The sequence below is a fragment of the Carlito syrichta genome, unplaced genomic scaffold (genome assembly GCF_000164805.1).
Source record: "Carlito syrichta isolate Samal-C Ts95f unplaced genomic scaffold, Tarsius_syrichta-2.0.1 Scaffold301624, whole genome shotgun sequence".
Lineage (NCBI taxonomy): Eukaryota > Metazoa > Chordata > Mammalia > Primates > Tarsiidae > Carlito > Carlito syrichta.
In genome coordinates this window covers 256,304-275,668 of record NW_007245720.1, presented here as the reverse complement: position 1 = coordinate 275,668, position 19,365 = coordinate 256,304, and the positions used below count along the sequence as shown (strand labels likewise).

Genomic DNA, 19,365 nt, shown 5'->3' with positions numbered 1-19,365 from the left:
GTTTCATTAATTATCCTTTGCAGGTAGAAAATCAGTAGCTGGGGGCGGGAGGAGGGAATGGAAATTCAAAGCTATGTTATTTTACTCAGTTAACAGCAGTGAGCAACTCCAGAATGAAAGGTCATACTGAAGAAACTTAAACAAGCAGTTTACAAATGGAACATGGCCTCTTAAGGTTTCCATTGCTCAGTAGGAAAGCTTTTGCCTGAACCCTTTAGCCTTTGGTCATATTTGAATGATGCACAGAATGGGCAAGATTTCCATAGGAGAGAAGTTAGTTTTATTAATAGTGGAATTTAACCTTTCTATCTAGACTATCTTCAAATCTGACTTCTTTAGATAGTTTGTCATCCTTTTGTTGGACACTTTAAAAAAAATCTCACTATAAAGTCTATTAGTGAGAAATAATATATCTCTGGTGAAAATTTTTATTGTTTATATTTAAGGTGTGCAACATGATGTTTTCTTTTTATTTATTTATTTTTTATTATGAAGTTGTGGGGTACAGTTAAGGGTTAGGTATACAATTGCGTTTCATTCAGGCACCCTGTTGATATGAGGTGTTTCCCCGTTCCCAGACAGATATTTGCTACTGTTAATCCCATCTCCCTCCCCCCACCATAGTTTTCCAGTAAAGTCAGTCATTTTCGTATAGTATTGCATTGGATGTTTAAGGTCCATTATATGAGTGAGAACATGTGATATTCGGATCTTTGTTTCTGTGAGAGGTCACTCAGTATTATTCATATACATATACTTAGCGAACTGATTACTATAGTCATGCAAATCCAATATCCATTTCCTCACATGATTACCTTTTTTTTGTGGTGAGAACACCTAAAAACCATGCTCTTAGCAAATTTCCAATATGCAATACAGCATTATTAACTATAGTCCTCACACTGTACATTAGTTCTCTAGACTTATTTATCCTATGTCACTGCAACTTTGTAGCCTTTGACCAACATCTCCCTATTTTCAGCACCTCACCTCCTGTATATTCAATGTTTTTAGATTCCACATATAAGTGAGATTATGCAGTATTTTTCTTTCTGTATCTGGTTTATTTCACTTAGCATAATGCCTTCCATATTCATTCATGTTGTTGCAAATAGTAGGCTATTATCAAAAAGACAAGAGATAACATGTTGGTGAGGGTGTGGAGAAAGGGAATCCTTGTATATTGTTGGTGGCAATGTTAAATTAGTACAGCCATTTTGGAAAACAATGTAGAGGTTCTTCAAAAAATAAAAACTAGAACTACCATATGTGTAGAGATCCTTCTTCTAGGTGAATATCTAAAGGAAATGAAATCAATATCTTGAAGAGATATCTGCACTCCCATGTTCATTGCAACATTATTCTCTGGTGAAAATGAATGTAGAAATATTTTAGTTATTGCAGTAGCAAAGAGATTCATAAATTTAGGCAACTGATAATAGCTGTGGAAATCAAGGAAAAATCTGTTTTGCATTGCTTTACCAGGGTAAAAAGTGATTGTGCATATTTATATATATATAAAATATTATATAATTGTGCATTTATACTTATCTATCTCTTTCATTAGGATAGAAGCTCCATGAGAGTGGGAACTTTGTCTCTCCTGTACACTTCTAAATCTCTGGATTTAGAAACAATAATTGGCACATTAGCTGAATGAATGAATGAATGAAAAACATTGCATACTTACATCCTTTTTGTTTAATTCACAGACAGCAAAAATACTGCCACAATTCTGTCCTCTCAATAAATCCTGCTTTCTAAAAAAAAAAAAATTCAGTGTTGTTTTAAAGATTAAATTAAGATTTTTGTTTTTAAAAAATGTGTTTCGATTTAAAAAACAGTGTAAACAAAGATACATGAAAGTGCCTAATCCAGAATAGCAAACTCAATAACATTTAAGTTGACTCAAAATCTAAAGATAGATTTGAGGAGAAGAGGTTTTCCCTAAACCATCCTCAAATTAGACCTTAAGTGGTCCATATGCAAAGTAGTTCTTTCCCTACTGCTCTTAATGGGGTGTTTTCCTCTTGGGAGTGTAGGCAGTCATCTTGCAGGTAGCTAATAGATTATATTGTTTTCATCAGATGGTAGTATTGAACCTGCCAGAAAATTCTACTTACCATGGGGAACTCCTTAGTCTGAAGCATTTACTTGCAAGTGCAAAGAATTATTGACCTGGTGCAAAGAGCAGGGTGGGTTAGGAAGGGAACCATCATCTACAGAGGACAGTTCTATCAAAGATTTCATTTGATTCCTACTTTCGCTTTATAATAATTGCTAACATTCTTTGAGTACTCATTCTGTGCTAGACACTGTCTTGAGTACTTTATACGGATGAATGCAATAATTCCTCACACCAAATCAAGAAAGTATTTTTATTACCACCATTTGACAGAAGGGGACACCCACGTACAGGGAAGTTAAACATGCTCAAGATCACACAAATAGTAAGTGGTGGAGCCAGTATAAAAGACTAGGTAGGGTGGGTTCCAGTGTCCAGGCTTGGGACTGAACTCATAAGAGAAGGATTATTACCCCTATTATTTGCTAAGGCTCAGTAAATAAAGTGACTTCCAAGGTCACATTAACAGAACTGACTCCAAAGCTGAGAATGCTTTACTTTTCCTTATATTGTTTGATTTCAATCTCACCTCAATAAAGATAACAAATCTAGCAGCTAGCACTTATAGAATGCATAATATGTATCAGGCATTGTTTTGTGTTTCATATAGATTATCTCATTTAAGTTTCATAGTAATATTTTGAAGTGGTGGGAGGGGTTTGTTTTTTATTTTAAATATGTGGGGTACAATTCAGGGTTGGGTATACAAGTGTTCATTGTGCAGGCACCCTTGTTGAAGTGGTGTTTTTATTAGTTCCATTTTACAGGTGAAGGAATTTCGGTTAAGAAGGGTGAAGTAATTTATTAAGGTGACATAATAAGTTGGTAGAGTCAAGATTTAAAACCTGGTTTATTTGCCTTATAAGCTGAAGTTCTTAATGACTCTACATGCTACCTGCCTAGAAAGATTGCCCTCCCCTCTCTACTATTTTGACTGAAGTCATGGTACAGGGTTCAGACTACTCTTTTTCCTTGTGTTGCAGGATCTTGGGTCTTCAAAGGGAAGAATGTGATGGTGAGGTCACTCTCAAATTCAAATGGTGTAAATATTTTACCCTTTGGGCTTAGGAACGAATGACATACTTACCATCAATTCAGATTTTTTGTCAATAAGATCGAGACTAATAGGAATAAAGCAATAGCTTTTTAAAATTTTGTATTAAGAAATAATTCACATACAATTTAGTTCACCCATTTAAAGTGTGTAGTTCAATGGTTTTTAGTACATTTACAGAGTTGGGCAGTCATGATAACAAACTAAGTTTAAAATATTTTCATCACTCCTAAAAGAAACCCTATGCCCACTAGCTCCCCATTCCCTCGGCTCCTCATTTCCTCCAGCTCCCAACCTAGGCAACTACTAATCTGTTTTCTGCCTTTATATATTTGCCTATTTAGGACACTTCATATGCATTATATTGTGTAATACATGGCCTTTTGTGATTGGCTCCTTTCACTTTACATAATATTTTCAAGGTTCTTTCATGTTGTATGTGACTAAATACTATCCCATTGTATGGATGTATCAAAGTTTGTTTATCCATTCCTCAGTTGATGAACATTTGAGTTGTTTCCATTTTTAATGAATAATGCTGCTTTGAAATCCATATTTATGTTTTTGTTTGAACACCTGTTTTCAATTATCTTGGGTATATATTTAGGAGAGGAATTTCTAAGTCATGTGGATACTCTATGTTTAACATTTGGAGAAATTGCCATGCTGTTTTTCAACAGGGATGCATCAATTTACATCCCCATCAGCAGTATGTGAGTATTCCAATTTCTCTGTATCCTCACCAATATTTGTTATTGTTTGTCTATTTTATATAGCCATTGTAATGAGTTTTAAGCAGTATCTTATTGTGGTATTGATTTGCATTTTCCTAATTACAGTAATGCTGAGCATCTTCCCTTGTGCTTACTAGTCATTTGCATATTGTTATAGGCTGAATGTTTGTGTCCTCCTTAAATTCATATACTGAAGCTCTAATCCCCAATACGAAGATATTTGGAGGTGGGGCCTTGAGAGGTAATTAGGTTTAGATGAAGCACAAGAGTGCAGGAGGTCTTGAAACTGGGATATGTGAGTCCTCTTTGTTTTTTTTAAAGATAGTTTTTATTATTCTGGGTCCCTTGACATTCCATATAAATTTTAAGATCAACTTGTAAATTTATGCAAAGAAGCCACTGGGATTCTGATAAGGATAGAGTTAAATCTGTAGATCAATCTGGGGTGAATTTTCATCTTAACAATATTAAGTCGTCCAATCCATGAGCTTGAAGTGTCTTTCTACTTATTTAGATCTTCTTTAATGCCTTTCAATAATGCTTCGTAGTTTTCAGTGTAAATGCTTTGTACTTTTTTGTTAGATATATTCCTAAGTATTTTATTATTTTGATGCTATTGTAAATGGAATTGTTTTCTTAATATCATTTCTGTATTGTTCTTTTGATTTTGTATATTAACGTTGTATCTTGCAACCTTGCTGAACTCGTTTAGGTGGGTAGCTGTGAACAATATGAGAAGAGCAATAATATGTAGGGGATGAGAAAAAAATGAATCGAGTAGCTTAAGACTATAATAATAGCTGCCATGTACTGAGTGTGTTTGTGACAGGCCAGTGCTTCCCAGGCTTTAAGACGGATATGAATCTCCTGGAAATTTAGTTAAAATTCAGACTTCTGTCACTGGGTTTGGGGTGGGGTTGGGATTCTGCATTTCTAAAAACTTTTCAGTAGATTGCTAGTGGGTTTAATTATTATTTTCAAGTTACAATAAACCTGCAAGACAGATATTACTGTTCCCATTTTTAGACAAGAAAATAACTTCAGAAGTTGAGTTAGTAACCCAGGTTCACAGAATAAGTGACAGACCCAAGATTTGAACACAGTTTATTCTAATGCCAAAGCTGGACTCTTTCCACTGGGTATCTGCAGTTGGAGGAGGGCAGTTGGAATGTGAACAGAGTATAGATCAGAAAAAAAGGAAGCTTTTCAGGGTCACAGTTGCTGCCTGGAGTACTTTTGGGTCTAAACCTTGAGGTTAACCTTGGAGAGGCAATCAGCCAGTCCCTTGCTTTTTTAGGGACCTGAGAGTAAAGGCATGAGTCTGGACTGTCAGTTAGAATTAAGATGAAACTAATAGACAAAATTCAAGATTAGAGGAAGTTTAGAAGGTGACTTACCTCTGATCAGGCTAGACTCCAGAACTGTGTACTGCTGAGGTCTACATCTGAGATTACACCTATCATTGACTCTTCCTACATTCTATATGCTGGGTTAGACTAGCTATGATGTTGACACCGACTAACTCAAGCTGAAGGCTGTGATTGAGAGTCCTTCTAAGTAGAAAAATATCACACTTCGATACTGTGGAAACAACAGAAATAAAACATGGCATAAATTCTGTGCCCTTGAAATAAATGTCTAAAAGCTGTTCCCCTGTTTATTTTTTACTGGGGATGATGAACAGTATAACACTAATATCATCCCTAAGGGGCTAGGGTAAGAATTTAGGGATATGGGTAAGGCTGTGGTCATATGTTTATCTATGAAGGACTATGGATAGGTGACCAAATTCCTTTCCAATAGTTTTCAGCAGAATCTTAGGGGATTCCCATCATCTGAGTCAAAACACGTAAGATTTTTTTTGGTCCTTAGCACCTTTTATTGAAGTATGACCCTTGATGACAATCTGGCAGACATATCTATGCAAGCCAAGAAGGGAATGGTGGAGGACACAAATGCAGAAACAATAGGATTCAGAAAAATAATAGCGTCATATGGGATAGATGACCCCCAACAGTTGTACAACACTGGTTCTTTAGCTATAGAAATGCTCCCTGCCCCACCCCCCTCTAAAGATCTACTAATCTTCAAATAATATAATATGCTGTTACAGAAATATTATTGGCATAGACAACTTCTCTGGCAAAGACAGTGGGAGTTGCCAAGCTCCAGATGGGTAGAAGAGGCCATAAATGTGCCCAGTTTCCTTCATCTGGGGCCGGCCACTGGCAGAGCAGCACCTTCATGTAGGCTGGGGTCCAGGATGTGGTTCTGGTGCACCCGGGCAGCTTTTTGGCACATGAGGTTAAATGGAAAACAGAACCTGAGCCTGGCCTTAAAAGAGGCTTTTCATCTTTTTACCATCTCCTTTCCTCTGCTTCCAATCACACTCCCTTTCTACAGGCTTTATTTTCAGTGTCTTTGTCTCATTCTCTTGGATTCCACTTGACCATGTACTGCTATATCCTGGTTGAGTCTCCAGCTGTGGGGCTCAAGGAGACAATTATCCAGAGGCCTGGGGTAGGAGTTAGGCGGGGACATGTGATAGTTACTCTTGCACTGACTCCTCTCTATCCATCAACCACCATGCTTACCAATTACCCACGGGATCCTGTATAAGTATTTGCATTTTGTCTTCAGGGATATCCCTTGGCCTGTCTTCCAAACTGTTATCCCCTGGCAGGCCCTGGAGGAGGGCTAAGCCCAGGAACTGAAAACAGACTAGAGAAGTAATACTGGCAGCTTTGCAGCACTATCACATACAATGAGACTGCCCTGGCAGGAGTGCAGCATGCCAATGTCTGTTTAGCAGTTCACCTTTTTCTACTAAGCTTCAATATACAGTATAGTTTTGGCATTATTTTTTAAGTACTTTGGAAACTGTCCATCCATGTGAAAACGAGCATCCTTGTATTCTGATTCCAACTCTAGAAACTAATTTGAAGTGGGATGAGGGACAAAAATAGCAGAGTTAATAGTAGTTTTGGTGTCATAAACTTAATGTACAACCAATCTAATACTGACTAGAAAAAACTCAGACTATGATCACGGTATCCAGATAAATGACCACTTTTTTCCCAAAAAGCTGTTCTAAACAACAAATCTGAGAACAATGAAGCACATCACCCTCATCTCTCCAATATAGGATATCTCAACTTGCTTATCGATTGTCCTAGAGCCTGTTTAGAAAAAAAAGAAAAAAGAAAAAGAAGATGGCAGCAATGGCCTCCATTCAAGCACTCCACTCCCCTACCTTACCTTGGCTTGGGTAAACCTAACCCATCTTCCACTGGAGGGGAGAATGGCAGGGTTGCCATTCTAACAGTGGCTCTAGTAGCACTACTAAGCCTAGGACTCCACAGAAAGCCCTAGATATGCTCCCACCCCAGGACACCCTGCTGGCCAAGATTCCCCTATTGTTTTTAAATACAATGAAGAGGAAATGGAAGTTAGTGATCAGTATTTGTAGCAGCAGCAAAGTTCCTTGGCATGTTATTTGGTGGAATGAGGCACCCCTGCTGCTACAGTTGACCTCCAAGGACCCCGAGGAACTCAGCAGTAACTAGAAGAGATGCCAGGGTTTAGCTGGGCTGTGTGATACCAAGGATTGGCCAGTTATTGAGGAAGGGAATTGAGCTACCATTGCCCAAGGGAGGGCTTTTCCAGGATAGAAGCTGGCTTGTCAGGGCCTTGGAACCACAATAGCTTTAGCTCTTTGGATATCTAAGATCCTGGCTGGGTCCTAATTTACTCTGGGGTGCTGGCCTTGGCTGGAGCTCCCAACTACCATGAGTTTTGGTTCCCTGAGCCAGGCCACAGGCTGAGAAAGCAATGGTGAGAGGAGTTCCTCCTGAGTTCCCCTCTACTCATCCCATAGCTTGGATGCAGTAGAGAAACGAGTGAACCTTTCTTAGTTTCAGGAGATTTCTTTGGTTTCCAAAAAATAAGAAAAAATGGAACCCTGACTAGAAATGCTAAGCTAATAGTTCATGGTCACCCAGACTTCAAGGGAAGGAGGGCTGGGCCAGAGTAGGGAGGATTTGAGTTCAAAGAAAGAACTCCTTTCTTAGACACTGGTAGCTATGGTGGGAATAATTCAAAGACTTGGTACTTGCTTACCTAGCCACAGTGAATTCAAGCTGATCTGCAGAAAATGCTTTCCTCCTAGGCTAACTTTTCCCACTCCAACTTCCCTCTTTTTGCCTTATTAGTTAAAAAAACAAACAAACAAACAAACAATTGAAACATAAAAAATAAATAAAATCAAAAGGCCATTTAAAATAAAACAATAAGAACTCCCTCCCCCCAATGAAATATCCAGAAATCAGCTTTAGTAGAGCTATTAATGGCCCACAGTGGGAAGCCCTAGGGTGGGCACTTGGGCTCACTGCCAGCATAGAAAGGGCAAGATGAAACAAGAGGTGGTAGGCCCAAAGGAGGAGGATCACATTAGCCAGGGCTAAGAGAAGGTCTCGTCCCCCTCAGTTGGTTGCTGGGGAAGGTAGCTGATTTGTTTGAGCCTGGCTCTTTCCTGAGGGGCACTGGGGTACGCAACCTTTGCTCACATTCTGTTAAGCATAATTCATTCTGTGCTTTCCCCTGCAAAGCTTCAGTGAGGCCCTGAAACTGATGCTAGGTGAATGCCCTCAAGGCAGCCAGATCTCTGTGGGAAAAGGCTGGGCCACAAGCCCTGAGGCAGTGTGGAGCTGCACAGGCTCTGAGCTCTGAACCTTGAGAGACTGGTGATGGTGTGGGTGGGTGGTGAGTACTTGATGTCTTTGGTGTCCTAGTACATAGCAGAATGAAGGCACTTTGTTGGTTCTGTGTGCAGCAAGTGCTTAACCTTGCAAACTGTGGGAAGGAGAGTGTGGTTGTATAAACACACCTTGATGCAGCTCCCTAGGGAAGATGCTTGGGGCCTCCCCAGGGTCTCCTGGCTGGTTGGGACCACTGCTAGAGAAGGGGCAGTGAGAGATGTCCAGGGTAGAGGGCTGGAGCAAACTGCTAATTGCTATCTACTTGCTAGCAAACTGCTAACAAAGAAGACTGAAAGCACTTCCCACTGTGGCTGGGCAGGGATGCTGTGGCAGACTGCTGGTACAATTAGAAATTGCTGGGCCCTAGGAGTAGACTCTCCCTGAGACATTTGAGCTGCTCTTCCCCAAGCTTGATCTTCTCCTCCAGTTCTCGCTGTTCAATGATGAGAGCAGATTTCATCTTGACAAAGTGCTGGTAATCTTGGAGCTGGTCCTGAGGCAGGTAACGGGAGACCATGCCAAATACCAACTTCTCCCGGCGGTCCACATGCTCCTTCAGCTCCTTGGCATCTGCCAACTGCCCCATCAGCTGCTGCTTCTTCTCTATCAGCACCACCTGGGGAAGCAGAGAAGCAATTAAGGGCTCTTCCAATAACCAGGCGTCTGCCCAACAATGCTGCCTATCAGTGCTCCACCAGGGATGCAGCCACAAAGCAGTTATCCATTCTGCTAATTGATTAGTCCTAGATTTCTTGCCCTAAAGTCCACCTCTATGGAAAAGCCTGTATTTCCTGTGGCAGGAGGAGGGTAAACACAATAGGAATTCTGGACAGAGGGATGTGAAATCACTTTTTTTCCCCATCCCTAAGGCTGTCTTTTATCTGGGGACCACTTGTGGGTTTGGGGTGGGAGAAGGCTCTGACAAAACCAGTCTGTGTCCCTTCCATCTGGTAAACAACCATCACTGTGGCAATGCTTTCTATACGGTGTGTGTCTCTGTGTGAGCAGATATTTGTGAGTGTATCCATGTGTGTATGCATATGTGTATGCACCTCTTTTTGTGAATTCAGAGTTGTCCAAAGCCACTTGAATAGGGAAAGGTAATGTTGTTTTTGCAGAGTGACCCTGCCTACACAGCTGATAGCCTTTTGATCTCAACTGCCTAATAAGATATCTCCCTCCGAATCTAGAGAGAGTGAGGCAAAATTACTGCTGCTACGGCTGCTACTACTACTGGCAGCTAGCACTGACTCAGTGTTTACTCTGTTCCAGGGCCTGTTTTAAATAATTAACATGGGTTATTGAATTTAATTCTCACAACAATCCTATAAGGAAGGTAGTATGTTCACTCCATTTTAAAGATGAAGAGACTGAGGCAAAGAGAGGTTAAGTAAGTTGCTCACAGTCACACAGCTGATGATAGAGCCAGAATTTCAGGGCATTTAACAGTCAGTGCTCACACTCTCTTAACACTATGTTCTACTGCCTCCCATAATAGCCCAGCTGAGAAGAAACAGCTAGCATTTCCCTCCATTTGTACCCTGGAGACCCCAACTCTACCTTTTCCTGGTTGGCTTCTGAATCGATGCTGTTGAGAGCATTCTCCACCCGGGCCAGTCGTCCAGAGAGTGACAGCAACAGGTTGACCACTTTGTCCAGGTCCCCAATAAACAAGCGGTATTTTTCAAACTCATTGGATTTGCAGACAGCTTTTAAGTTGGCCTCCACCTCCTCCCCAAGGGCAGAATTGGCATTGATGTCCTCCAGCAGTCCTTGCTGGGCTTCTCGCAAGACAGAAAGTTTTCTGCCAATGCTTTCAATAAGCTGTATCTAGGGGAGTTAAACAGAAGACACAAGATGAGAATGATGACCAACAGAAACTGCTCCAGGCCTGTAACCTCTGTTTTGGGATCCAAGTAACAGATGATGGGCTATACCTGAGTAGCTGGAAACAAAGGATTCCTCAGCAAGTAATGAGCAATTTCAGTTTTCTGTGCAAGCACCTTCTCTCCTTGTCTGGTAGGGATCTCCATGTCACCACCAACCTTCTTGGCATTGAATGAGTGGTACCCATGGGCTAAGCTTCATTTGCTAAATGCAACTTAATAAATACTTGCTGAGACTATGTAATAAATGGGAGCCAGAATGCTGGTGAGAACGTGGTTTGGAAAGCCATATGCCCTCAAGTATTTGTCTACTACTTCATTCATTTTCCTTCAATCCATTTAAGTATCTCTTATGTTCGTGGCACTAGGCTACAGTCTTGCCCCCTCAGCTTGGCTTTTGAGGCCTTTTGGATACAACTTCCTAGCTATGGGATCTTGGGTGACTTGACATTATTAAGCTTCACTTTCTTCATCTGTAGAATGGAAGTAACTGCAGGAACCACTGCATTTGGGTCATAACAAGGAGTCAGAGAGCTAACACGTGCAAAGGGCCTGGCCTACAGTAAGTGCTCCATGAAAGCTAGACTGCTACTGTTGTGATCAAGTCTATTCCCATTCTAATGTCACTCCTCAGAGCCTTTCAGGATTAGCTGCTCACTCTGTGTTCATAACACTCATTCCCATTCCTGTGTCCCTGAGTGGTTTACGCAGTTCTTCCTGTTCTTTATCTCTTTCTTCATTTAGGCTAGTGCTATTCTTTCCTCAGGGCTCAGCTCTGTCCCTATTCTCCCTACAAGAATTCCTCCTCTGTAAGTCCTCTCTCAATGGTCTCTTTCTTTTCTGAGCTCTCAAGCCTTTTAGAATTAGAACCCTATCATTTTCTATTCCGTGTGTGAGTCCAATCCCTTGTCTATAATTGATGGTAAATTTCTTAAGGCAAGTACTGCCTATGTCTTCTGATTTGTCTCCCCTGTAGGTGTAACTAGTTTTGGGACTGCCCACACAGGAAGGCAGTGGGGTAGAATAGAGTTTTTAAGTCAGGCGGGGCTCGGTGGCTCAGCCTGTAATCCCAGCACTTTGGGAGGCTGAAGCTAGTGGATTGCCTGAACCCGCGGGTTTGAGACCAGCCCGGGCAACTTGGGGAGACCTCATCTCTACTATAAATTTTTTAAAAAAATTAGCTGGGTGTGGTAGCGCACGCTTGTAGTTCCGGCTACTTGGAAGGCTGAGGCAGAAGGATCGTGGTGCCCAGCAGGTCTATGCTGGGGTAGCAGTGAGTGTGCCACTGCACTCCAGCCTGGGTGACAGAATGAGACTCCAACTCAAAAAAAAAAAAAAGCCAGAGATGCCTGGATTCCAATTCCACTTCCTCCAAACTGTGTGACCTTAGGCAGGATAAGATAACTAATCCCACTAAGACTTCTGTTTCTTCATCTGTAAAGTGGAGAAACCCCTCCCCCCAGGAATGTTGTTATGGCTAAATGAGATCACATAAATCAAAGACTTAATACTGTGCCTGGCACTTACATGCTCAATGCATGTTTACTAATGCTATTATAATTATGTTATTTCTACAAGACACTCTAAATTAGTGAATATGTTTTAGCTACAAGGTTCCAACAAGAATGGCCCTGTCCCAGGTTGCCTACCAGCCTTTGAAGCCAGTATCACATTATGGCTAAGAGTACAGACTTCAGTGCCAGACTACTGGGGTCTGAACTCCAGATCTGCCACAAAGTAGTGGTATATGATCGTGAGCAAACTAGTCAACCTCTCTGTGTCTCACTTTCCACATCCAAAACACAGAATAACAAAAGTACATACCTCATATAGTTGTTATGAGAATTAAATTAGTTAACACATGTTACATGCTTAGAAGAATATTTTGCACATAGGAAATATGCTTCAGTTTGATTATTATTCCAGCCCAGGCACTCTGAAACCATAGGCTTGTAGTTTTCTACAATATGTTTTTCTCTATTTTTTATTTTAAGATGCACAAGATAAGGAAGACTAAGAGAGCATCCTCTGGGTTTCAGGACCTAAAGTCAGGAGATCACCATGATCTTAGTCTGAAGTGTAATAGGTTTGCATTTAAGGAAATTTCTAAAACCTACTGGGAATTAGGTATCAGTGATATGAATGAGGCAACACAATTAGATGCCAAGTTGCTGCCAGTTATATTCCCACCCTTTGCTCTCCCCCATAAAACTCAATGCTGGGGACAAAGGATGGCTAGGGGCCAAATGATCCACTTGGAAAATCACCTATTCACCCCAGTTCCTGGGCTCCAAGGATAGATGGAAGGATGGAAGTGGACAAAACCCTTTTTTCTTTTTTTCTTTTTTTGAGTTGGAGTCTCACTCTGTCGCCCAGGCTGGAGTGCAGTGGCCGCTCCCGGCCACCGCAGCCTCGACCTGCTGGGCTCCGGCAATCCTTCCGCCTCAGTCTTCCGAGTAGCTGGAACTACAGGCACGGCGCTACCACGTCCGGCTAATTTTTGATGTATGGTAGAGATGAGATCTCGCTGCCCAGGCGGGTCTCGAACCCGCGGGCTCAGGCAGTCCACTCACCTCAGCCTCCCAAAGGCGCGGGATTCCAGGCTGAGCCACCGAGCCCGGCTAGCTCTCAGTTCTTACTTCTCTCTCTCTCCACCTCCGTTTCTGTCTCATTTTCGCCTTCTCTCGTCTCTGTCGTCCTTCCCAGTCGAAACGACCCTGGGTCTGGCCCCATATTCCCTTGTAAGAACAAAAGCGGGCGGCGCAGGGCCTAGGTCAGGTTCTAGGTCAGGACAGAGGGTGGGACCTGAGGGCCCCGCCCCGGGTCCCAGCTCCGGAGACGCAACCTAGGGCGCCCCTGCTTCACCTTGAAGCCGGAGGATGGCAGGCCATACCGCGGATGCCAGGCTCCACAGAGCCTCCTTCCGACCCCTGGCACTGTTTGAAGACGCCCTGCGATTCTCACCGAGTCGTGGAACTCGTTTTCCAAGACTAGTCTTCGGCTTCTTTTTTTTTTCCTTTGAGTTGCAGTCTCACTCCGTCGCCCAGACTGGAGTGCAGTGGCCGCTCCCGGCCACCGCAGCCTCGACCCGCTGGGCTGCGGCGATCCTTCCGCCTCAGCCGTCCAGGTAGCTGGAACTACAGGCGCGCGCTAGCACGCCCGGCTCATTTTGATTTATTGTAGAGTTGAGGTGTCGCCAAGTTGCCCAGGTGGGTCTCGAACCCGCGGGCTCAGGCAATCCACTCACCTCGACCTCCCAAAGCGCGGGATTACAGGCTGAGTCACCGAGCCCAGCAACAAAACCCTTTTTTTCTTGACACTTGGGTTCTACAGCATGAATCTCAACCCTGGGGAAAGTGTGGTGGATAGAGGTATAGAATCATCACAGATCCAGCTACATCTGAGTTGTTTTTTCTAGGATATTATAAACTGGTGACCTTCCTCAGAGACAAAAACTCTCCTAGCCTACCCACAATCACTTCAATTCACTTTCTGCTGTCCTGTGCTTTGCTATTTCTGATCATCTCTCTCTTTTCCTGGTCAACTTTTATTAGGTTTGCTCCTTCAGAGGCCAGGCCCTGAGTAAACTAGGAGCAGACCTGCCATGCTCAGGAAACATGGATTCCAAGTAAGCAGAAATCTGGATCAATAAAACTTCAACACCACCATGCTTCCAATTCTTCTCCTGACGTTTTACTTCCGATGGAAAATTGGAGAAAGGGCTCTTACAAATGGCTCTGTGCTTTCCTACAGGTCATGTCCTGAAAGAGAAATATGGGCATAAGAGCAATTTACATGAAGTTTAGATGTCCACAAAGCAGTAAATTGAGCCTTTGAGGTTTCCATGACAACCCTACTTGCTTATGAAATAAAATGGGTAAGTGCAGGGAGGGCAAAGTGATTCCAGGAATTTGATTAGAAAACCAAGCTAGTGGTACTTAGAGGAAGAAAGAGAGGCTTTGGAACAACAACATCATCTCCATTTATCTATTTTGTATTTTTAAGAGATAATTGACTACCCTTGCAAATAAATACTAAAGTTTGCCAGCCTATAATTTCTCCTTATTTTCCTTCGTTAGTCTGTTCTCTCTCCCAGAAAGTCGCACAGAGAATAAAAATCAATGACACTGCCATTGGTTAGAGGAGCTCACAGGCAGAAACTCTGACGTGCCCTGGTGGTAAGTTACTTACAAGGCTGGTTTAATTCAGAGACATACCTCATATAGTTGGTTACATGGTAACTAATCCCACTAAGACTTCTGTTAGAAGTGCATGGTAGAGTAGAAATTCAGACAGTCTTGATTTCAAGTCCTGGATCTACCATTTAGTCTGTAACCTCTGGTGAAATTAGTCCCCTCAGCTGATAAAAAAGGGATAGTAATATCTACTGTGTAGGGTTACTCAAAGGGTTAGAGAGCCAGTAATGATGCTTACTACTACTACTACTACTACTACTACTATCACTGCTGCTACTACTACTACTACTACTACTACTACCACTACTATTGACTGGACCAAAAAGATACTGGAGCTGGGTGGGTGCAGTGGCTCACACCTGTATTCCCAGCACTTTGGGCGAGAAGATTGCCTGAGCCCACGGGTTTGAGACCAGCCTGAGCAACATGATGAGACCTTGTCTCTACAATAAAACAAAAAAATTAGCTGGGTGCGGTGGCATGTGCTTATAGTTCGCAGCCACTTGGAAGTCTGAGATGGAAGGATTGCCTTGATCCCAGCAGGTTGAGGCTGTGGTAGCTGTGAGCATGGGTGACATGGTGAGACTCCAGCCTGGGTGACAGAGTGAGACTCTGACTCATAAAAAAAAAAAAAAAGACTGAAGTTGAGTCTGTAAGAAATCCAGAGAGGAGAGGTGTTTGATTACCATATTGAAAATACTGAAATGCAAGGTGTTCTAGAGAGTATAGAAGGCCAGTCACTCTCCAGAGACACTCAAACTAAGTGCAGAAAATCTTTAGGGCACATCAAAAAACTTCACCTTTTTTTGAGCCAGTTCGTGGTCAACTTCCTCCTCTTCCAGGCCAATCTCTGCAATCTCAGGTTGGTCTTTCAGTTTGTTCAGCAGCTCTGCTTTGGCCACAGAAATATTGTAATAAGCTGAGTAAGAGGTAGGGATTCCTGGGGCCCCTGGAGGAGGTGACAAGTGCTGAAATTCTTGTCTGTGGAAACAAAGAATGACCATTTCAGCAACTCTGCTGAGAGGCTGCTGACCTTTCTGCTTCTTAATTTCCCCATCTGAAAAATGGAACCACATTTCACCAAGGAGTTGTAAAATAATAATAATAAAAACAACAGACAAGAAGGTACTATTCAAACACAAACAGGCCACATGAAGGCTATCTAAAAAGTTAAATAAAAGCAACTTTTAAGAACTTAGAAGGCTATTTCCATGCCCCTGACTTCAAAAGACAGGGAGATGTTTTCAAGAATAATTTGGTTTGGTCATTAAAATTCTATTAAAATCCAGAAAAACTGGCAGGTCCCCAAAGTTTTGGGCTTCTCATCATCAATGATTCCTTTTGGTTCATGGCCCCAGTATATGGATCCCAAAGGACGGACTAGATGGAAGGGAAGTATCTGAGACCTTAACTATTTGTCCTCCAATTCTGTTGGCCTTCCTCAGACCCATCACTGGACCCCCATCCACCCTGGCACTATCTAGTCTACTTGCTTACAAAGGCACTCTGTGGTTTTCTTGGATACTTTCATTTTTTTCTTCTTTCCCAATGCCACTCCTGCTTGAAATGTTCCCTCCACTGCAGATCTCCCATAGCAAAGAGGTCACCCATGACCTCAGCAGTGGTCACCATGTTGGAGGCTGGGATTAGCACCCCTGCCAGGGACTTGTCATGGCCCACAACATCTCTCCTGAGCTCTTCTGAGATTGCCTGTTGTAGGGTAGGCCTTTGGCCTGAGAAGGGATAGCATCTCTCTGCTTCTGGAATATTCTCAATGGTCCCAGCCTCCTCCACAGTTGTAGAATGAAATGGGGAAAAAATGGAACCAGTGACACCCAGGGGCTTGACAAGTGTAGCAGCAGACCCTGTTGTCTTGGGTTCACTGAAGCCTGTGGGGTTGAGGCATTGTTTTTCAGAGCCCTAGCCCACGAAAGAGAACTTCTCCTCAAGAAAAAAGTAGCTCTGGCTTCATGCTGGCTTGGGTTTGGCCTCTTCTACCATCAAGGCTTCTGGTCTGGTGTGAGGAAGGAAGTAAAGAGAATTGCTACAATGTCAGGTTTCAGTGATGGAGGGGCAAATAATTCCACCCATGGTTTATGAAAAGAGGAGGCCCACCCTCACTATATTCTTGTTGCCTCTCAGCTACCCCACCCGCTACCTATCTGTGTCACCACTCCTTTGCTAACCTCTAGCTGTTTGAAAGTGAAAATAGGAGAAACTCATTAGTCATTTTTGCAGCTATTTGCAGCTCTTAGATAAAGGTCAAAAATAATGGTTAAAAGGCTCTACAGCTATTTACTGATTCATGCTATGCTGTCTCCTAATTCATCACACAAAAGAAACTTGGGCACACCAATATTCCTCATTCTGGGCAAATTCATTTTATATGTAGGTTTTCAAACTTATAACACTGATAAAGGAATAATACTAGCTAATATTCACACAATACTTACCATGCCCCAGAAACTGTCCTAAGATAGATACACACATACGTGTGTGTGTGTGTGTGTGTGTGTGTGTGTGTGTGTATTTGTATATATAATTGAATGCTCATGACAACCATTTTACAGATAAAGAACATTTGGCACCAGGAGGTAAAGTGACTTTCTCAAGGTCACCAGTCATTAAACGACAGACTTGTAATCTGTACCTGAGCAACCTGACTTCAGAATCTGTGCTTCTAGCTACTAAGATATACTGCTGAAGGGACAACTTGACAGCATATAAAACCCTACACAAGGCTGAGTACGGTGGCTCAGCCTGTAATCCCAGAACTTTGGGAGGCCGAGGCAAGAGGATTGCCTGAGCCCGGGGGTTTGAGACCAGCCTGGGCAACTTGGTGAGACCTCGTCTCTACAATAAATCACACACACACAAAAACCTCCTACACATAAAGAATTTTCTGGTGGGAGTGTCTATGTTAGCAGAGAATAGAGAATATTCTGGATGGAATATGATGGTATGAACTCAGGGGACTCCTAGCTTCAAGAAAAATATTTATGTCATATGTGAATGTTCTGAGTCAGAAAGTGTTATAAACGAAAGAAAAATCCTCCAAAAGGAAGTGCTAGTTGGAGGCTCAGTTCCCAGAAGACACAGTTGTGTGTCATATTATAGTGTATCATTTAGGCACTATGCTTCAGGGATCCTTCCTCATCACCTCCATTAACAGGGGAGGGGTTTCAGGCAATCTATGAGAACATAATTGGAATTTGATAGTGAACATCAAAGCAAAAATCAGATTCCTCCCACAGAACAATGAGAGGAAAAAAGCAAGCTATACCTATCCTTGAATCAGAGTTTTTACACATAACTAACACTTTATTATTATAATAGCCGGCTTCTATGTGTGTCCTAACAATTCACAACGGAATAGTAGGTAGGTAACCAAGGAACTACAATTTAACTTGGTTGCAGTTAGGACATCTTTGCAAGTTGGTTAGGATCGAATCCTCTCCTAGGGTCTGGAGTAGAATCTTCTTCAGGAGCCCAGAGATCCTGGGATAATGTAGCAAGCATAGCAAGTCAGACTACATGGGTTCTGGCTACCTGTGATCATGTGATAAAGTCACTTTATCTCCCTGGGCCTCACTTTTCTCATCTAAGGAATGGAGGAGACTAATGGCAACTATTTCACAGGTTTGTTGTGAAGATTAAATCAATTAATACACAAAAATGCTTAGAACAATGCTTGGCACCTTGTAAGCAGATGAAAAATTATAGCTATGTTGGAAATGATGCTGTTCCTTAAATCTCCATCACTCAAAAAAGCATCTATAATTGATTTTGCAGCCACAAGCCAGGATTTTGTGTAAACAAATCTTTTCCCTCACATCTCACAATCATTAAAAACAAAACAAAACTGGAGCAAGTTACAAGATCTCTAGTAATAGCGACTTCCTTCTCTCTGGCCAACATGCCAAGGCAAATGGAGGTACGTAAAGACGGGAGGGCCAGAGCCTATAACTGCTACCTCTAGTGCACATTGCCCTGCAGGAGAGAAGAGGGCCTTGTGATAGTCTGACCAATGGGAAGAACAAGGTCTTTCTATAAAGGCTGACTAGGAAGGCAAAATAAGCATGGGTTTTGGATCAGACAGATCTGGCTTTGAACCTTTGCTGTGTAACTCTAAATTAGTTAATCCCTTGTTTTGCTAAACTTTAGTTTTGTCATCTGTCAGAAGGGGATAATAATGACCAATAGGGGGATTAAATGAAATAATAGATGTATAATGCCTAGCAGTGTCTGGCACATAGTAAGTGCTTAATGAATGTTCATTTGTTTGTTTATTTGTTCTTTCTTCTGAAATAGTAGTTCAGTGCCTACTATATGGAGGTCTCTTTCCCTTCTTCCTGCTGTGACAGACAACAATCACAGGTACTTTCCACAAAATGTTTTCTAATTACAATAAGAATGCTCCCTAGTCATTCTTGAGAATGCTTGAGAAGCAGCCACATGAGACCTGATGAGGGAGAGCCAAGCCCTATAAATGCTGTGCTTGTGGCATCTTGGGCTGGCAACTTGCTCAGCTAGCTCCAGATAGCCAAGTCACAGATTTGCCTGTCAAATGACATTACAGTAAGGTACTTCTAACAGCAACAAGTTGCAGGCAA

General features: G+C 42.1%; 1 protein-coding gene across 1 annotated transcript in view; it reads right to left on the bottom strand.

The window, feature by feature from the left end:
• Positions 1–9,016: 9,016 nt before the first annotated feature.
• Positions 9,017–19,365, bottom strand: part of SHROOM4 (shroom family member 4) — a 261,232-nt gene continuing 250,883 nt past the window's right edge. Inside the window, exons 7-9 of the mRNA XM_008054957.2 lie at positions 15,553–15,733; positions 10,231–10,500; positions 9,017–9,286 (exon numbers count right to left, since the gene is read on the bottom strand). Coding sequence (XP_008053148.1) covers positions 9,017–9,286; positions 10,231–10,500; positions 15,553–15,733 — 721 coding nt within the window. The remainder of the gene's footprint in view (positions 9,287–10,230; positions 10,501–15,552; positions 15,734–19,365) is intronic.